Source organism: Microtus pennsylvanicus, chromosome 5 (genome assembly GCF_037038515.1).
Source record: "Microtus pennsylvanicus isolate mMicPen1 chromosome 5, mMicPen1.hap1, whole genome shotgun sequence".
Taxonomy (NCBI): domain Eukaryota; kingdom Metazoa; phylum Chordata; class Mammalia; order Rodentia; family Cricetidae; genus Microtus; species Microtus pennsylvanicus.
Window position 1 is genome coordinate 111,522,178 of NC_134583.1, and position 17,333 is coordinate 111,539,510.

The 17,333-nt window shown below is 39.2% G+C and overlaps 1 protein-coding gene across 2 annotated transcripts in view; it reads right to left on the reverse strand.

Moving 5' to 3' along the window:
• The window catches only part of Prkg1 (protein kinase cGMP-dependent 1), a 1,110,483-nt gene that overhangs the window by 1,031,480 nt on the left and 61,670 nt on the right, over positions 1 to 17,333 (reverse strand). Inside the window, exon 1 of one of the 2 annotated variants that reach the window (XM_075973826.1) lies at positions 458 to 1,256. The exons of the other annotated variant lie outside the window; for it this stretch is intronic. Coding sequence (XP_075829941.1) covers positions 458 to 768 — 311 coding nt within the window. The 5' untranslated portion in view covers positions 769 to 1,256. Of the gene's footprint in view, positions 1 to 457; positions 1,257 to 17,333 lie in introns of those variants that run through there. 2 annotated transcript variants of the gene reach the window in all.

Consider the following 17,333-nt stretch of genomic DNA (forward strand, 5'->3'; position numbering starts at 1 on the left):
AGAGCCACGAGAGCGTGGAAAGTCAGGGAAATATCAACGCATTTCATTTCAGTCTGATGAGCCTGCAGTTAGGATTTTCCGGCTGGCCAGGTTGGCTGAGGCTTTGGGGGAGATGGGGTTCTGATTCCTCCATTCAACAGTCACTCACACACACGGTCAGACACACACCTGGGGCGCGTCCAAACTCTATGTACAGTAGGTGGCATATATCAACGTATATGTATATTTTAAAAATACCTTGGCATCTGACAAAGACACGAAGGCAACGGATGTGCAGGGAGAGTCTGGCCCTGAGAAACGTGCACAGCCCCTCAAGAAGTGCGGGGAAAATGAGACATTTCTGAGGATGAGGACAGACATGGTAAGCGGGAGGGGCAGGGGCCGACAGACAATACAGAGACCCGCAGCTCCCCACCGCCAGGGCGCCACATGGACCCGGGCGCGTAACCCCGCTTACTGTGGGCTCTTGGGGTAGAAGGGCAGGGTCACGTGGCTGAGATCCTGGATGTCGAAGGCGGTGGGCTCCGCGGAGATCGCCTGGCGCTTGGTGCGCGGTTCACCCTGCAAGGTGCTGGCGCTCTGCTTCTGCGCCTGCTGGGTGGCGGGCCGGATCACCGAGCGGTACTTGTCCAGTTCGTTCTGCAGCTTCTGGATCAGTTCGTCCTTCTGATCCAACTCCAGCTCCAGCTCATCGATGAGAGCATCCCGCTGCCTCAGCTCCTCGATCTTCTCCTGGAGCGCATACTGTAAATCCCGCAGGGTGCCCATGCTCCTCCGGGCTGCCGGGGGCTCCTTCCTGCCGCTGCTCCGCGTCTTGAGGCTTCCTCCCCTCTCGGATCAACTTTCCCTAAAGTCGCCGCTGCCTCGCGAGTGCAAAAGCTTCCTTCGACTTGAGACCAAAGCCAAACCTGGCTTCTGAGCATGCCCAGTCCGCCGCTCCAGCCACAGAGAGTTTCAGTGAGCAGATTCCACTTCTCCGGGTTTAGGGATGAGCAAAACAGGTCCAGCCCAGGATGAACCTGAAAGGCGGTGGGCGCCGCGGTGCCCGGCTGTGATCAACGGGTGGGAGGGGGAGCACTGGGCTCAGAGGAGGCGGTTGCTCGGCTAGGGTCACCAGCGCCGGGTGCCAAAGGAAGCCAGCGATGTGTGTGGGGAGCCTGATAAAGCTCGGGGGCGCTGGGGCTGTGCGGGCGGAGCGAGGCTGGAGCGCTACTTTGGAGGTGGAGAGGTGGGAGGGAGAGGACACGGAGCAAACTGGAGAGGCGTCAGCCGGCTCCGGCTCCAGAATGTGGGGCTGGGTTCCTGTCGACCAAGGAAGGCAGAGCAGCCTGTGCACACGCTAACAGCTCTGACTTGAGGGATTGTGACCACAGCCTCCCAGAAAAAAGCGGTGTGGCTGAGCTCTGGCATCCCCCACGCCACCTTTCCCACCGGGAGCGCCTCACACAGGTGTCTAAGGCTTGTAAAGAAACTTGCCTCTCCGAAGGTGAAGCTATGGTTCCTGGGAGGGATTCCCCAGGCATCTAGGTGCCTTTAGAGAAGGTTAGGGGTGGGGTATCTGACGGCCCCCACCCAAGCTTCCACTCTCATAGCCCCCCCCCCCCCACTTTCCTGCACCGGCCAAACTCAGAACAATGTATTCTTCTAGGGGCAAAGGCCAAACCCCAAAGGAATTTGGACCAGAGAAGGCCTCTCAGTGGCTCCTGGGTCCCTCCCATTTGTGCTAGCATCAGTTAGGGAATGGTTCACTAGAGGCCTGGCTTCTTCCATTTGCTGGATTTGGTGAAGTGGGTGGGGGCTTAGAACCACAACAGAGCTCCAAAACATTCTTACTGAAAAGGAACCATACCTTTCAAATGTTACTTCCGTGACAGCCCAGCAGTGAATGGGGAATCTTTGCCAACTTTGGAGAAGAGGTAAAATCGAAAAGCGGTGCAAAAAACTACAGGAGCTGTAATTGCGCTGTTCCACCCACTACAGACTCACTCTACCCAACCACTTTGGCAGCAGGGACCTCACAGTGTGGGCTAAAATGCTGGCAAGGAGGTGGCATTCTTTCGGTCCAAGAGTTGGACTCTCATCTTGGGAACACTTATTTAGAACGCCCAAAATATTTACCTAGTGCTTACGTAAGTGTCTAATAGTTAACTAAACCTTCATCAGTTCTTTCAAATTTATAGTTTTTTTTTTAAATTGGGAGCTTTAATTTACTGTTCTTCGACACTCTGTATTACAATTCTCAAGGTTCTATCTGTCCAACGTTTATCACATAAACAAAATAGATGGAGAATACATTAAAACTAAGTTGCAGTGCACAACTACTGCCTGGAATCTCAGATTAACCAAGAGCACAAAGACACAAATCTATCTATTAAAAAAAAGTTGCTCACTTATTTCTTTAAACACACAACTTTTTGTAGCTGAGCATTAAAAAAGCACAAAAAAGAAAGCCTAGCCATTGTCATATTAATAATCTCTTCCTTCTTTCTTCTTTCCTTCCTCCCCCCATCTTAATTCCAAGTTTGCTCCATTGTAATTAGTAATTGGAGGTGCAGTGAAAAGGCTGAAACCCTACACATTTTCCACAGACTCTGATCTACTCCTCTCTACAGATGATGTTATGTTCATTCTTTCCAACAGGAAACTCTGAAGTACATTCGCTTCAGAATGCAATATAAACAGCGCACGGGTCTTGAAACATTTCCAAAAGATAGCAGTAAATAAGAGTTCTGAATTACTGCTGTTTTCCTTAAAAGTCAGCCGAGCGGAAGTGCTGACTCCGTGACTGACGGCATCCTTGAGCATCCTTCTCATCTGGGACAGTTTCCTCTTCTCAGGCAAAGGTCCAGAATTCTAGTTAACCTGTGGGAACTCTCTACTTCCCTGGGAAAATAGTTCATGAGTCTATAAAGCCAGGACTTTACATTTGAAAATGTATCACAAACAATGGATAAGAAACTTTGTTCTCAGTCTCTCTTGAGGCTTTAAATGAGGTTACTTAATGTCTCTCCGCAGAAGATAGGAAACATACTGCCTTACTTGTAAAAAACCTCATCTACAAGGAAAAGAAGGGAAGAAAAAAAGTAATAAAATTATTCCCTACCCCACAAAAAGTGTATTTAAAACAGCACTTAAGCCATAAGTTTTCGGGATTTTTATCAAAGTGAGATTGTTCAGTACTAAACTGAATACTTTTCTTAAGGGAGAGAACTACTACCTACAAACTATAGCCTGGATGCCTGTCATCGTCTCATTTAAAATGAAATGCTCAAAATTCAAAAAGTGTTTCATGATGGATCTGACTTTAAGAATCAGGGATTTGCAGCAAGAAATGTAGGGAAAGTGGGCGGTTGAAAAGAGCATTGACAGGGTCTCGAGGTACAAAATATATTGTCATATTGACATTTATTACAGAGAATGCTGCCTTTCTCCAAAGACACTTATAACTTTGTGTGAAACTTAGATTTCTGGGTTTTTTCTTTAATTAATAAAATCATGACGAATATTATACATTCATTTCTTGAGGGGCTGCACATCCCATGGTACTCAAGTGATGGAGAACTCACAGGTGCCAATTCTCCCCTTCCACCACATGAGTCCTGGGAATCTGAACTCAATTCCTCAGGTTTGACATGTGCCTTTACCAACTAAATCACCTTGCTGGCCTCCTAGATAGATGTTTTAAATAATTTTTTCAAGCATGTTTTTGACTGATTGTTTAGCTTGTAAGAGACAAGGTTTATTTGGTGGGGGTATGGTTCTTGACCAATGCTGAAAATAAATTTTATTTGAAAAACCAAGGTCATAAAATTAATTTCCATAGGCAAATTATTTTTACTCTGCATCCATGGTAAACTTTTACAAATATGTATTTTTAAAATAATGATTCTTTGTGTGTGTGCCTGACAGTAGGCACACCTGAATGCAGGCATTCTCAGTGGTCAGAAGAAGTTGCCGGATCTCCTGAAGTTGGAGTTACAGCTGGTTGTGAGCTGCCCTATATAGGTGTCTCTTTTGGCTTATTGCCTTTATACAAACAACTAACATTGGTTTCCTATTAATTACACACAATAATTTGAGCACCTACTATTTGATTCACTCATAGAATTAAATTAGTCTTATGATTGCACTTGGAGAGGGATATTTGATTATAAAGAATCCACATTTAGGGGCTAGGGAGATGACCCAGAGGTTAAGTTCAGTAGCTGCTCTTCCAGGGGACATGGGTTCAATTTTCAGCACCCACAAGGTAGCTCGAGATGATCTGAGACTCTCTTCTATTCTCCATGGGCACGAGGCAATACACAGTACACACACACACACACAGAGAGACAGAGAGAGAGAGAGAGAGAAAGAGAGAGAGAGAGAGAGACACAGAGAGACACACAGAGAGAGACAGAGACAGAGAGAGACAGACAGAGAGAGAGAGAGACAGAGAGAGAGAACACCCTGGGTACAAAATAAAATGAAATTAAAATTGAAATATAATCTTACGTGTATATTTAAATAGCTATAAGCAACAAGTCTAATGATTGTATCATTTTAAAATCATGTTACTTCACAGGGTAAGTTCTGCATGGAAAAGGAAAGAAAAAGCATTAATGATAAAAAAAAAAACTTCCTCCAGTAACTTGGAAAGCTATAGTGCACTGTGCTGAAATTGTTGATGTGCTTAGCACTTAATACTGAATTAGTGTCATGCCTGATATTAGCTGAAATGTATCCTCAGTCGATGGCCAAAATGGTGGTAAGTTATTGTTGTACCTTAGGCTAGAGCTGTCTTTATTAAAATCTAGGCACCAACAGAATGAATGCTCTTTATGTACTCATTAGGAAGCCGTACATTTCTAATGCCAGAAGGAGAAGATTTTAAGAAGAGAAAGAGTGTATTCTTCACAAATGTAAAATTTTAACACGCATAAAACATAATTCAAAATACTTTATTAAGTCTGGTACATACTTGTAATCCCAGCACATGGCAGATAGGCACAAGGATCTTTTGTTCAGAACTAACTTGAGCTACATAATGAAATGACCTCCAAAAAGGGGCTTCAGTCACAGAAATACCTTTTATAATTTTTTCAAGTTTTTTTTTTTTCTGTGCATGAGTGTTTTGCCTGCATGTCTATATGAGTACCACCTGCCTGCCCAGTGCCCACAGAGGTTTAAAAAGGGCATCAGATCCTTTGGAACTGAGGCTATGATGGTTGTGAACCACAGTGTAGGAACTGAGAACCAACCCAAATCCTCTGCAAAAGTAGCAAGTGCCCAAAACCTCTAAGTCATCTCTCCATCCACTGTTTGCAGCATCCAACTGTCTCCCATTCACAATTAATGAATTACACTTCCTCCATTCCACTTCAGCGGTTCTGGCATATGAAATCTACATAGTTTCCTAATTTAAGGCACCAAGATTTTACACTAAATATTCTAAAATATTTGCTGTTAGTCCCTAGTGGGCAGTCCCCACGCATGGTGCCATGAGGGCCTGTTATCTTACCGGAAAGTCCGAAGTTTAAATTGTGTATTTCATCAGATATCCCCGGGGGATGTAGTTCTTTGTAAATGTTAGTGAGTTTTGTCTGTTTTGTTCATTAAAAAAGATTTTTAACTGTCCAAATTAGAAGCTGTTAGAAATATGTTTAAAATATTATAATTTTGAAAACGCTGAGATTTATTGTCTCAAAAAGTAACATGCCAGGAATTCGAAAACAAAGGGAAACAGTTTTTCACAGTATGATGTATCTCTAAATTATGTCATGCAGATGAATAAACATGCCATGTGCTCTTAAATCTTGAGGAAGTGAGATTGATATCGTATGACCTAGGAGAGTGTAACTCTGGGATCCACATTTTCCCTTTGGTCATTGTCTTAGTATTAAATAGTCCTTGGCAGCTGGTAGGAACTGGTTATCCTTCCCCTTGATGCTTTGTCAGCCTAAATTTAAAGTAAAGAAAATCTACTTTTTACTAGTGAACCTATTGCCATTATTAAGGTGAGAAAATACTGAAGATGAACAATAGGAAATAAAACAGGCCAGTGAATTAGTATTTGATCAGTAAGTAAAACGACTGCATTAAGCCGAGAGGATTTTCTGTAACAGTGAAAAAGGGAATACTTAGGAGGAAAGTCCAAGCTATTTTCACTCTCATTAATTTAACAGGTAGACAAGCATCCCTTCACTTCAGATTAAGGAAACATTTATACTGTGACTTACATACGATCATCTCAGATGCATGTTCATAAATTCATCTTTCTATTAAGAAGAAAATGATACACTAACTAAGCCACTAAAATAAATGGACGTCATTCATTTCAGAGACAAGATAGATACTTGATGCTTATAAGAGCATCACTCTTGGAACAGGGTGGAAGCCCTGGGCTGAATCTCATGAGATGTGTAAATTTGCAATGTATCTTAGCCAGCTATAAAATTACCAATTACCTTCCTTAACAACACATTTAGAAAATATTCAATAATTCCCTTCTGGTCTAGTTGGTATCTTGAAGACTTTATTTGGCGAAGTACAGACATTTATTCTGGTACATGAAGAATGCTTTAAATATTAGTATCTCCAGTGTGTAAGACAAATCAAGAAAATTAAAAGCTCCAATTTCTGCTGTAAAAAGTAATACTGGTCTAATGATGAATTAAGTGTGGAGGATGAGTCAAAAAACCCAGTAGGACAGAGTAAACGTATATTTTGGCAGACTTTTATTAACGATCAAAGACCAAAGCTAAGAGTCTGTATAAATGGCACTTTTATTGAAGGCTTATTAGACACAGGTGTGGATGTAAGTATCATTACCCCCAGAATCTTGGCATCTGAATTGGCCTCTTCAAGAGGTAGATATTCAGTTCCTGGGAATTGGAACCCTATCTCATGTAAAACAAAGCACAAGATGGATTGAATGCATAGGTCCCAAAGGGCAAATAGGAAGACTAAGGCCATATATAGCCAATATTGCCATAAATGTATGGGGCTGTGACCTGCTACAGCAATGGAACACTCAGATTAACATTCCTGTAGTTCCACGAACTCATAATTCTGGGAAAGATATGATGAGGTATTATGGAGAAAGGTCACCAGCCATTCAGGCTGTACAAGAACATACAGCAAATACCAAACCTTTAGAGGTACCAACAGCCCTACCTTTAAAATGGCTAACTGAGAAGCCAATATAGATCAAACAGTGGCCTCTAGCTGAAGATAAATTACAGGCATTGGAACAGCTGGTGCAAGAGCAACTAGATGCTCACCATATTGAAGAATCAACCAGCCCTTGGAATTCTCCTGCGTTTGTTGTAAAAAAGAAATCTGGTAAATGGAGAATGGTGACAGATTTAAGAGCTATGGGCTCAATACAATCTGGAATTCCTTTGCCTTCTCTGTTACCAAAAGGATGGCCTCTTATAGTTATTGACTTGAAAGATTGTTTTTTCACTATATCATTACAAGAAAAGGATAGAGAAAAATTTGCCTTCACAGTGCCTACTTATAATAATGCTCAGCCTAATAGGAGATATCAATGGACTATCCTCCCACAGGGTATGCTCAATAGTCCTACATTGTGCCAATATTTTGTAAGTAAGCCATTGGAAATAATTCGTAAACAATTCCCCAAGTTCATAATTTATCATTACATGGATGACATCTTGTTATCTGATTCAAATAAAGATACTTTAGAAAGGATGTTTGAAGAAGTAAAGAAAGTCTTGCCTAGGTGGGGATTACAAATTGCCCCTGAAAAGATTCAAAGAGGAAATTCTATTAATTACCTAGGTTACAGAATAGGGTTAGAGAAAATTAAAACGCAAAAGGCACAAATTAGGAGAGACTGGTTAAAGACTCTTAATGACTTCCAAAGATTGTTAGGAGACATTTCCAGTCAATGACCAGCTGTTGGAATAACACCTGATCTAATAGTTCATTTAAACAAAACCTTAGATGGTGATAAATATTTGAATAGTCCAAGAAAACTGACAGCTGAAGCAGAAAAGGAACTGACAATGATTGAGGAAAAATTACAGGAGGCACATGTGGATAGGGTGAACCCAAATCTTAGCTGCATCCTAGTCATATTGCCTTCTAGAATTCCTCCTACAGGGATTATAATGCAGAGGGAAGATATTATTTTAGAGTGGATATTTATACCTAATAATCCAAGTAAAAAATTAAAAACTTATGTGGAAAAAGTCTCTGAATTAATTATAAAAGGTAAGCTGAGACTTCGTCAACTAGCAGGTATAGACCCAGCAGAAATTATAGTGCCTTTTACTATTGAAGAAATAAAAAAGTTATGGGAAGACAATGAAACATGGCAAAGAGCTTGTGCTAATTTTTTGGGGAGAAATTAATAGCAACTATCCCAAAAGTGGTAGACTTAACCTCATAAAGAGAACTTCTTGGATTCTTCCTAGAATTATACGTGATGCTCCAATAACTGGAGCTCGTACGTTTTATACTGATGCAAATAAATCAGAAAGCAGATTACAAATCAGATGAATTGAGTAAGGTGGAACAAAGTCCTTATAATTCTGTCCAGAAGGCAGAATTATATGCCATTCTTATGGTGCTAAGGGATTTTAAAGAACCTCTTAATATAGTTAGATTCACAATATGCAGAAAAAGTTATCTTGCATATTAAAACCGCTGAATTTATACCAGATGACACAGAGTTGACTTCATTGTTTATCCAGGTACAAGACATAATCAGGAACAGGCTTTGTCCGATGTACATAACACACATCCGGTCCCATACAGGTCTGCCTGGTCCTCTAGCACAAGGCAATGCTGAGATTGATCAATTATTGATTGGAAGCATGTTGCAGGCCTCAGAATTTCATAAAAAGCATCATGTCAATAGTAAAGGCCTAAAGAAAGAATTTTCCATTACATGGCAACAAGCTAAGGACATTATAAAGAGATGTCCTACTTGTTCTTTCTATAATCAAACACCGTTGCCTGCAGGGAGTAACCCAAAGGGTACTAAGAGAAATGAAATCTGGCAGATGGATGTGTTCCACTTTATGGAATTTGGTAAATTAAAATATGTACACCACACAATAGACACGTATTTAGGTTTTCAATAGGCTACTGCCATGAGCTCAGAAAAGGCTGATTCAGTAATCACACATTTATTGGAAGTTATGGTCATCATGGGTATACCTGCACAAATAAAGACAGATAATGGTCCAGCATATGTATCTAAGAAAATGAAACGCTTTTTTGATTATTATAATTTAAAACACATTACAGGTATACCAAATAATCCTACAGGTCAGGCAGTTATAGAAAGATCAAATCGTACTATAAAGGATATGCTGAACAAACAGAAAGGGACTGAAAATACCCCCAGAAATAGATTACATAATGCTTTATTAAGCTTGAATTTTCTTAACGCTAATGAGAAAAAAAAAAGACAGCAGCAGAAAGACATTGGATAATGGGAAAATCTGCTGAACTAAATCAACCGATTTATTTCAAAGATGTGCTGACCTCTCAATGGAAGCCAGGAGATGTGCTACATTGGGGAAGGGGTTTTGCTCTTGTTTCCACAGGAGAAGAAAAATTGTGGATACCATCAAAATTAATAAAGTTTCGATTTGAAGAGGAGAAACCTCTTGGAAAGGAGAAATGACAACTCATCCACAATGATGGTATTCATTCAGGTGGTAAGAAAAACATATAGAATGGGGGCAGGGTTCTGTTCTTATCTCCACAGGAAAACACTCATCTTTAAAAAATTCAAGGGACCCTGGATGTTTGGATACTGACAGATGGAAAAATACCTGCCCAATAGGAAATATCAAGAAAACTGAATGGGTTGTGTAAGTAAAATATATTAAACCATATTTCTAAATTTATAAAGCTGGTTTTGAAGTTGGACTCTGGCTCAGTCCCTCTCCAATTCCAAGCCTGTTAGTAAGAGAAAAACCCAGAGTTTCTGGAGTTTCTGTCTCATGTCAAGAGCCATGATATGGGACAGAAAGAAATATGAGCTTAGAAAACATCTTTGCTTTTCTTCATATCTATCATAATTTTCATTGTATATATCTATCATGCCTTTCATTGAATATATATATATATATGTGTGTGTGTGTGTGTGTGTCTATATATGTCTATATGATTAATGTTTAAGTTTTTCACAATGAACAATGAGTTTTTCCTGAAGTGACATTTGAAGTTTCCAGGAAGAAGATGGGGCCCCATAACAACTCCACCTGGTTGATATGATGTCATGATACTGATAGCGCTGCTACAAGACCTGCTTTGGGTACCAGTTGCACAAGACAGTTCCAACTTGGTTAGCTGAAATGGTGCACATCTTATACAACATTTTGGCCAGATCTGCACATAATACTCAGAGACTATTTGCAATTATAAAAGAAATTGATCTTGAAATTTAACCATCATTTTACTTTCACAGGATCCCCCAGAAAGAACGTCGCCCCCATGACAGCTGGAAGTAATTCTAGAGGACGACGTCCCCTCTCCCAGTAAAGTTTGCCCTTGGGTTTAGGGACATTATTTAAAGGTTGATTATAATTAGTATACAGTTGAGGGTTGGGGGAGGAATTTTATAAGCTCAGGAATCATTTTGGAAAAAAAAAGAGGGATGATGGGATAATAGATTTGTAATTGTGAATTACTGTTTTTAGACAAATATATTGGTATCGATTCTTGTATACTGATACAAAGTTAAATTATATTGACTATTGTATGTATGCATGTTTCTACCTCTGTTTAAAATATTTTTTATGTATTGACATATATTGTATTGATATATATATATATTGCATATATTTACCATATTGCAGTGTACATTTCTACCTCTGATTAAGATACTTATATATTGTTTGTGTATTGATATATATATTTATCATACTACAATGTATATTTGTACATTGTTTATATTTGGAGGTCATTGTCCTCATTTGTTTCACAGTCGTTTATTGTCTTAGTCTTTAAGTTAGATAGATATTGAGAATTATATAGATTAATAGCCATCAAAGTTTGTCATTTATAATTAGACTAATCAGGTTCTTTAGATACATAGAGATTATACTCAGTATAGATAGATAATCTTCAACCTCTTCAAAGAGCTGTAGAAAATGGCCTTTAATCTAACTCAGAGTTTTGTGGTAGTGAGACACAATTGCTCCTGGCAACACCACTCTATTCCCGAGAGAATGTTGAGCACCAAAGACACTCCACCCGGAGCCTTTCTTTTTGGCAGAACTGGCCTTTGGGCAAAAAAAAATGCCCATACCTCAACCACTGACAGAGATACAGAGCGTGCATCAATGGATAAAACAGGACTGTCATATCCTGCCAAGACAGGGTAATATAGTTTTGAAAAGTTGCTTGCCTTTGAAAATGGCATGTCAGTTATGTTAGGCCATAGCCAAAGTTGGTTGCTTCAACGTTGCTAACGTGACTTTGGGTGATTGTCCAGGTAGCTAGTTGTCTCTGTGATTTGTTGCATGTTTTGGAAGTTGTTTTACTGAACTTCCTAATTACCAGGTAACATTATTTCCCCAATATCTACTACAGTCAGTGTTAGAAATGGCTCAATCATAAAAGTACTCCCCAGAGAAGCATGGAGATCTGAGTTTGGATCCCCAACATCTCTAGCCAATGTCATGGAAGCTGGGCAGGCCTGTCATCCCTGCACTGGGGAGGTGGGGACAGGAGGATCCTTGGAGCTTGATAGCCAATTGATCTTGCACAATCTTTATCTTATCTATGAGTTTAATTTTTGAGACAGTGTCTTAAAAAAATAAGGTGGAGGACAAAGAGACCAACAGTCCTTGTCGAATTCTAGCCTCCACATTCAAGTGCATGCACCCACACATAGCCGTGAACATAGACACACGTGTATACACACAGGCACCTGTGTATACTTCCTCTCAAGCATAAAGAACACCCCAAACAGCAATATGCATTTCCTAACTTTGGTGTACCAAAAGAATAAGGATAAAATCAAGACTTTTACACTCTTGTATTTTCACAATATGTTCCGTGTCTGTCTTGAATCATTTCATTATGCAAGAAAGTTTTTCCTCAAAGATCAGACTTATGGAGCTAATGTGGAAAATACATCCAAGTTTTCTATTGAAGATAATGCAATCAGTCAAATCCCAGTCTTCCTTCGAACTGTATGAATGCTGACTATCCACCCGTTTTAAGTGGAAATAATGACAGGCGAAGCTTCAAAACACTTTACTCCTGGAATGATAAAAGTAATGCTTCTTGCTAGAAAAATAGAGAACTTTGAGAAATGTGCCTATTTTCAACTTTGCACTGGTAAGAACATGCCTCTGTGGGCAACAGGTCTCACAGAAAGTGGGCCGGTGCCCAATGTAACAGGATGCTGTGTTCACTCTATGCTTTCATTTACGGAATTCTAAGTTCACACACAGGCAGCACACCACACACACACACACACACACACACACACACACACACACACACACGGACAGTCACAAAACCAGGATATTGATGCAGAAGGATCCAGAGTTCAGTGTCAGTCTATTCTTGGCTAAACACATTCTCAAATTTAAAACAAAAATGGTATCAGCATCTGCTGTGATTGAACACCCCACCTCTCCCCCCCATCTTTAGAAAAGGGGGGTCTTCAATCTTTATCAATGCTGTTTATTATGGATTTTAATCTAGAATAAGCATCAAGATTGTTAAATATACCATCCTAATTTGTATTCTGGAGAAAACCAAAGTCAAGGAACTTAGAAATCTCACCCAAATCAAGTCTGGAACTCATTCCCCAATTCTCAGCACAGTGAGTTTTAAGTTTTACTTTTTTTTAAATTTTTATTTATTTATTAAAGATTTCTGCCTCCTCCCCGCAACCGCCCCCCAGTTCCCTCCCCCTCCCCCAATCAACTCACCCTCCCTCATCAGCCGGAAGAGTAGTCAGGGTTCTCTGCCCTGTGGGAAGTTCATTGCTTTTTAAAGAAAGCAGTGAATTGTATTTAATTACACACTTATTCCCATTTCTTGCAAATAATATTAGTGAGGATCTTGGTGAAACTCAAAATAATTAATACCTTAAATATTATTTGAGCTAGGCTGACCTGGAACCCACTGTGTCGACAAGACTTCTCTCAAACACTGGATCCTCTTGTCCCCACTTTCTCAGTTCTATGATTACAAGCATGGGTCACTGCAGCAGGCTTGAATGTGATATTTTTTTCAACTAGATGAACTGTGATACATTCATCAAAGATGTTCTTACTTAAAATATTTTACAAAACTATTTATATTATTTTATGCATTTCTGTACATTATTTTATCACATTTACATGTAAAGTGTCTCTTTTATCTTTATTATTGATTTTGGTTACCCCTAAATTATCATTAGTGCTATATGGGTGACTAATAACCATCTTTTGGTGCTATATAAAAGCAAATTATGCTCTTTCATCATATTTATTTATTAATGTTTAGGCTTACCATACAAAGTAATGGGCTTAATGATAGTAATTTTATAAATATGTATAATTCATTGTGTTTTTTTCATCCATTCCCTGCACTTACTACTGTCCTCCATGCTGACTGTCCCTCTGGGTCTGGTTCTATCCTTTCTGATGTAGCCCAGCTTTCTGATTTCTTGTCTCATGTATTCCATTACTCTATTTCTACCAACGACCATAATATCTCTTCCTTCCCTCTATGTGTGATCTGCTTCCTAGATTCATATTCTCTCTCTCTCTCTCTCTCTCTCTCTCTCTCTCTCTCTCTCTCTCTCTCTCTTTATATATTTCATACACAAATACAATCATGTGTTAGCACATTTGAAAAAAAAATATATATATATATACATTCTCTCTCTCATACACACATACAAGCACCTGTGAGCACATCTGAAATGTGTGTGTGTGTGTGTGTGTGTGTGTGTGTGTGTGTGTGTGTGTGTGTAGGTTCCACATGTAGTATTTGTCTTTCTTAGTCTGGCTTATTTTATTTTACATGATTTACAGTTCTTCCATCCATTTTTCTGAAAATGTCATGATTTAATTATTTTGGCTCCATGAAATTCAACTGTGTTTATGTACTGCATTTGCTTACTCATTCTGTTTGTGTAACGCCACCCTTATTTTACCTAATCTGCTCATGGGTGTCTAAGCTGGATATTTTGAAAAGTACAGCTTTGCGCATGGATGTTTGAGTATCTCTCTGATGTGATACCTTAGAATATTTTTGGTATATGCTGAGTTGTGGTATAGCTGAACCACGTGCTAGATCTATTTTGAGTTTTTGAGAGGCCCCCAGTTATTTCCACAGTGGCTACACACGTTTCCACTGCCACCAAGAGTGAGTAGGTAGCCCACTTTCTCCATATGCCAGTATTTCTTGTTATTTGCTTTGTTTTATGTTAGCCAGTCTGACTGACATAAGAAAGAATCTTTAAGCAGTTTTGATTTGCATTTCTCTAATAACTGAGAACTTTGAGCAGAATTGAAGTACTCACTGGACATATAGATTTCTTCTTTTGTGATTGTCTGTGTGCTTACAAGCTCACTTACTGACTGGAAAAAGGTTTGGTGTAGCAATTTTTGCAGTTCTTTATATATCCTAGATAATTATCTGTACAATGTGTAGCTGGCAGTGATTTTTTTGCTATTCTGTTGGTGGTGTCTTCACTCTGTGATTGTTTCTGTGGCTGCACAAAAGCTTTTCAACTTCATACAACTCCATTTGTTCAGTCTGGGCATCATTGGCAGTTGATACAGTATTTGTAAAGCGCTGCTGATCTTTTACTTGGCCTTTCTTGCATTACTATACATGGAAGTTTGGTTTAGTTCAAATGAAAGTCCTCTCTTACATCTCTTAGTAAATAAAAGTTGTTGAGGACAATTTAGACCACTTCAATCTGATATGGAAAATAAAATAGAGGGTTTTTTTTTTTAAAAAATTCTTTGGAATGTCTACTTAGTAATCTAAATTACAGGGAGCTTTTTGTGCTACTACGTGACTCCATGGGATGACAAGAGATGCAGGGTATGTCTGTGCCTGTGTCCCAGAGTGCGCCTGACAGACACACCCAGCACACTGCAGAGAGAATATAAAATAAAATAAAACATGAAATCTCTCCTGAATATTCTGTATTCTAGTATTCTGGTAAAACCTGATGGATAACAGAGGCAGATGCACACGAATTATTCATACTTCACCCTTCTGTGCAAAGATATTTACAGGGAGTTGCCATCCCAAAGAATTTTTACTGCTCTTTAGATACAGCTCAACCTTTGCCCATTACAAAGTCTTTAAAGTCATTGAAATATAAAAATAACTATTATTACGAGAAAAATCAAGTTTGTTTCAAATGTTCAGGCACAGAGAACTCCTAGAATTCACATGTTATGACTTGTTCGAGTTCCTGCAATCATATGACTAGTAGTGTCATTAATATTTTTAAAGATTTTTTAAAATATATAAAAATGATGTTCAAAATGAAACACAAAACAATGAAAACACATCAGATCTCATGTGAAGCTTCACAGTTTGCATTCCTATGTCGACTGTATAAAAGTTCCCTGAATTGTTTAAACTTTGGGGCTCATTAATTTGGGCATGTGATGTTTTTACTTATAAGTAAGTTTTCCTAAAATAAAACTTGTAAAATTAAAACAGTTTTCAAAGTTTATTGGACGCTCAGGTTCCATGATATTCAGCCATCTAAAGGAAAGCCAGACAACTTAATTCAGGCTCTAAGTACCTCCCCTGCCTGTGAAATTTCTTATGGCTTCTCCTTTCACAGCGGTGTCTGGAATCAGAACACGAAGTCCTTGTCCCACCAGCACGACCAAACACTAACATCTCCTCTTACAGTCACAATTTGTCCAATAGATAACCATAGCCAATTTCACAAATTGAGAAAAACAGGAGTATATGAATCTTCCTGCCATTCAAGCCATTATCCAACGCCATCTCTTTTAAATGAGGCTGTGTTGAGAATACATTCAAGGAGGAAACTACCATGGTCTCAAAATCAAGAGACTAACTAGTTAATAATTAATTATATAATCCTTTTTGTTTTAAAGTGCTCAAACACCAAGCAATTTCAGCTTAACAGCTCCGTGTTTTTTCAATAGTGATTTGCTTCCTTCCCGTGAAACTCTTTTCTACTTCTTTTGGTCTCTGTCACCATTAGCCATCTTTTGAGTCAGTAACTAGATAATTCCATTCTTCAGTTTCCCTTTAGATAGTTCTTCAGATACCCCTTCTAGCCATTCCATGATATAACCCCCTACGGTTGCACTTCCCATGATTTATGAGTATATAGTGTGTGGATATTTGTTCAATAAGGAACTTCTCCTATTAGACTGCAAATTCCTGAAAACAAAGAGCTCTACCTATTTTGTTCCCCAACATTTAGCATGAGGGGATCCTTACTACATATTTGTCAATTGCACTGAGAAAATAAAGAGAATAATAAATGGATTGAAATCGATGCCATCTGTGCAGGAAGGTGAGTAAATGGACAATTCTTCTATTTAATGATGAAATGTATGATGAGTAATACACACACACACACACAAACACACACACACACACATATATATATATCAAAGGCCTAGTTTAAGCCTTTCTCTACATAATAAACCACATATTAGTATTCTAGTTTATTTCTTTTTCAGAATAGAAAGTTCAGACATCATCTGTTGAACAACAAAACTATCTGTCTAACATAGCGCATACCGTGGTTTTTCCCATCACCTTGGAATGTTTCTAGGGAATAACACTTCTTCATATCCAACTATGTTTCCAGATTACAACAAGACAACTCTCCATCACACTTTGGAGCTCCATGAGCTCAAATTTCTCGTTAGGCTAATGGCCTACTGCCTCGTGGTCTATTGGCACTTGCATGGCATAGCCATTGAGCAATACCAACCTTATTTCTTCCACAGTTCCAGCTCCTCCTTCAAAGTCTACGTAGGAGTTAGCCTAGCTGGAATAGTCCTTCTTGAAATGTACCGCTTTCCAAAACCTACTATGCCCTGTGATATTGTTTTGGAAGCAAGGACTTCTCATTAGCAGACTAGTTACCTCAGTGATCAGTAACCAACCCACGTGTCACAGGGGACCATTTCATGTATAGCACCTTTGCAAGCTCAGAATAAAGAAAGATTCCAAGAAAACATATGTACAAGAAGCAAATGTATCTCTCCAAATATTTCTTCACTCCTCGTTGGATTTTAAAATACAGGGGAGAGAGGAGATGGGGTCATGCAAAGCTTGGAGAAGCAAAAGGAGGGGGAACTGTAGTCTGGATTAATGCATAAGAAAAGAATTTATTTCCA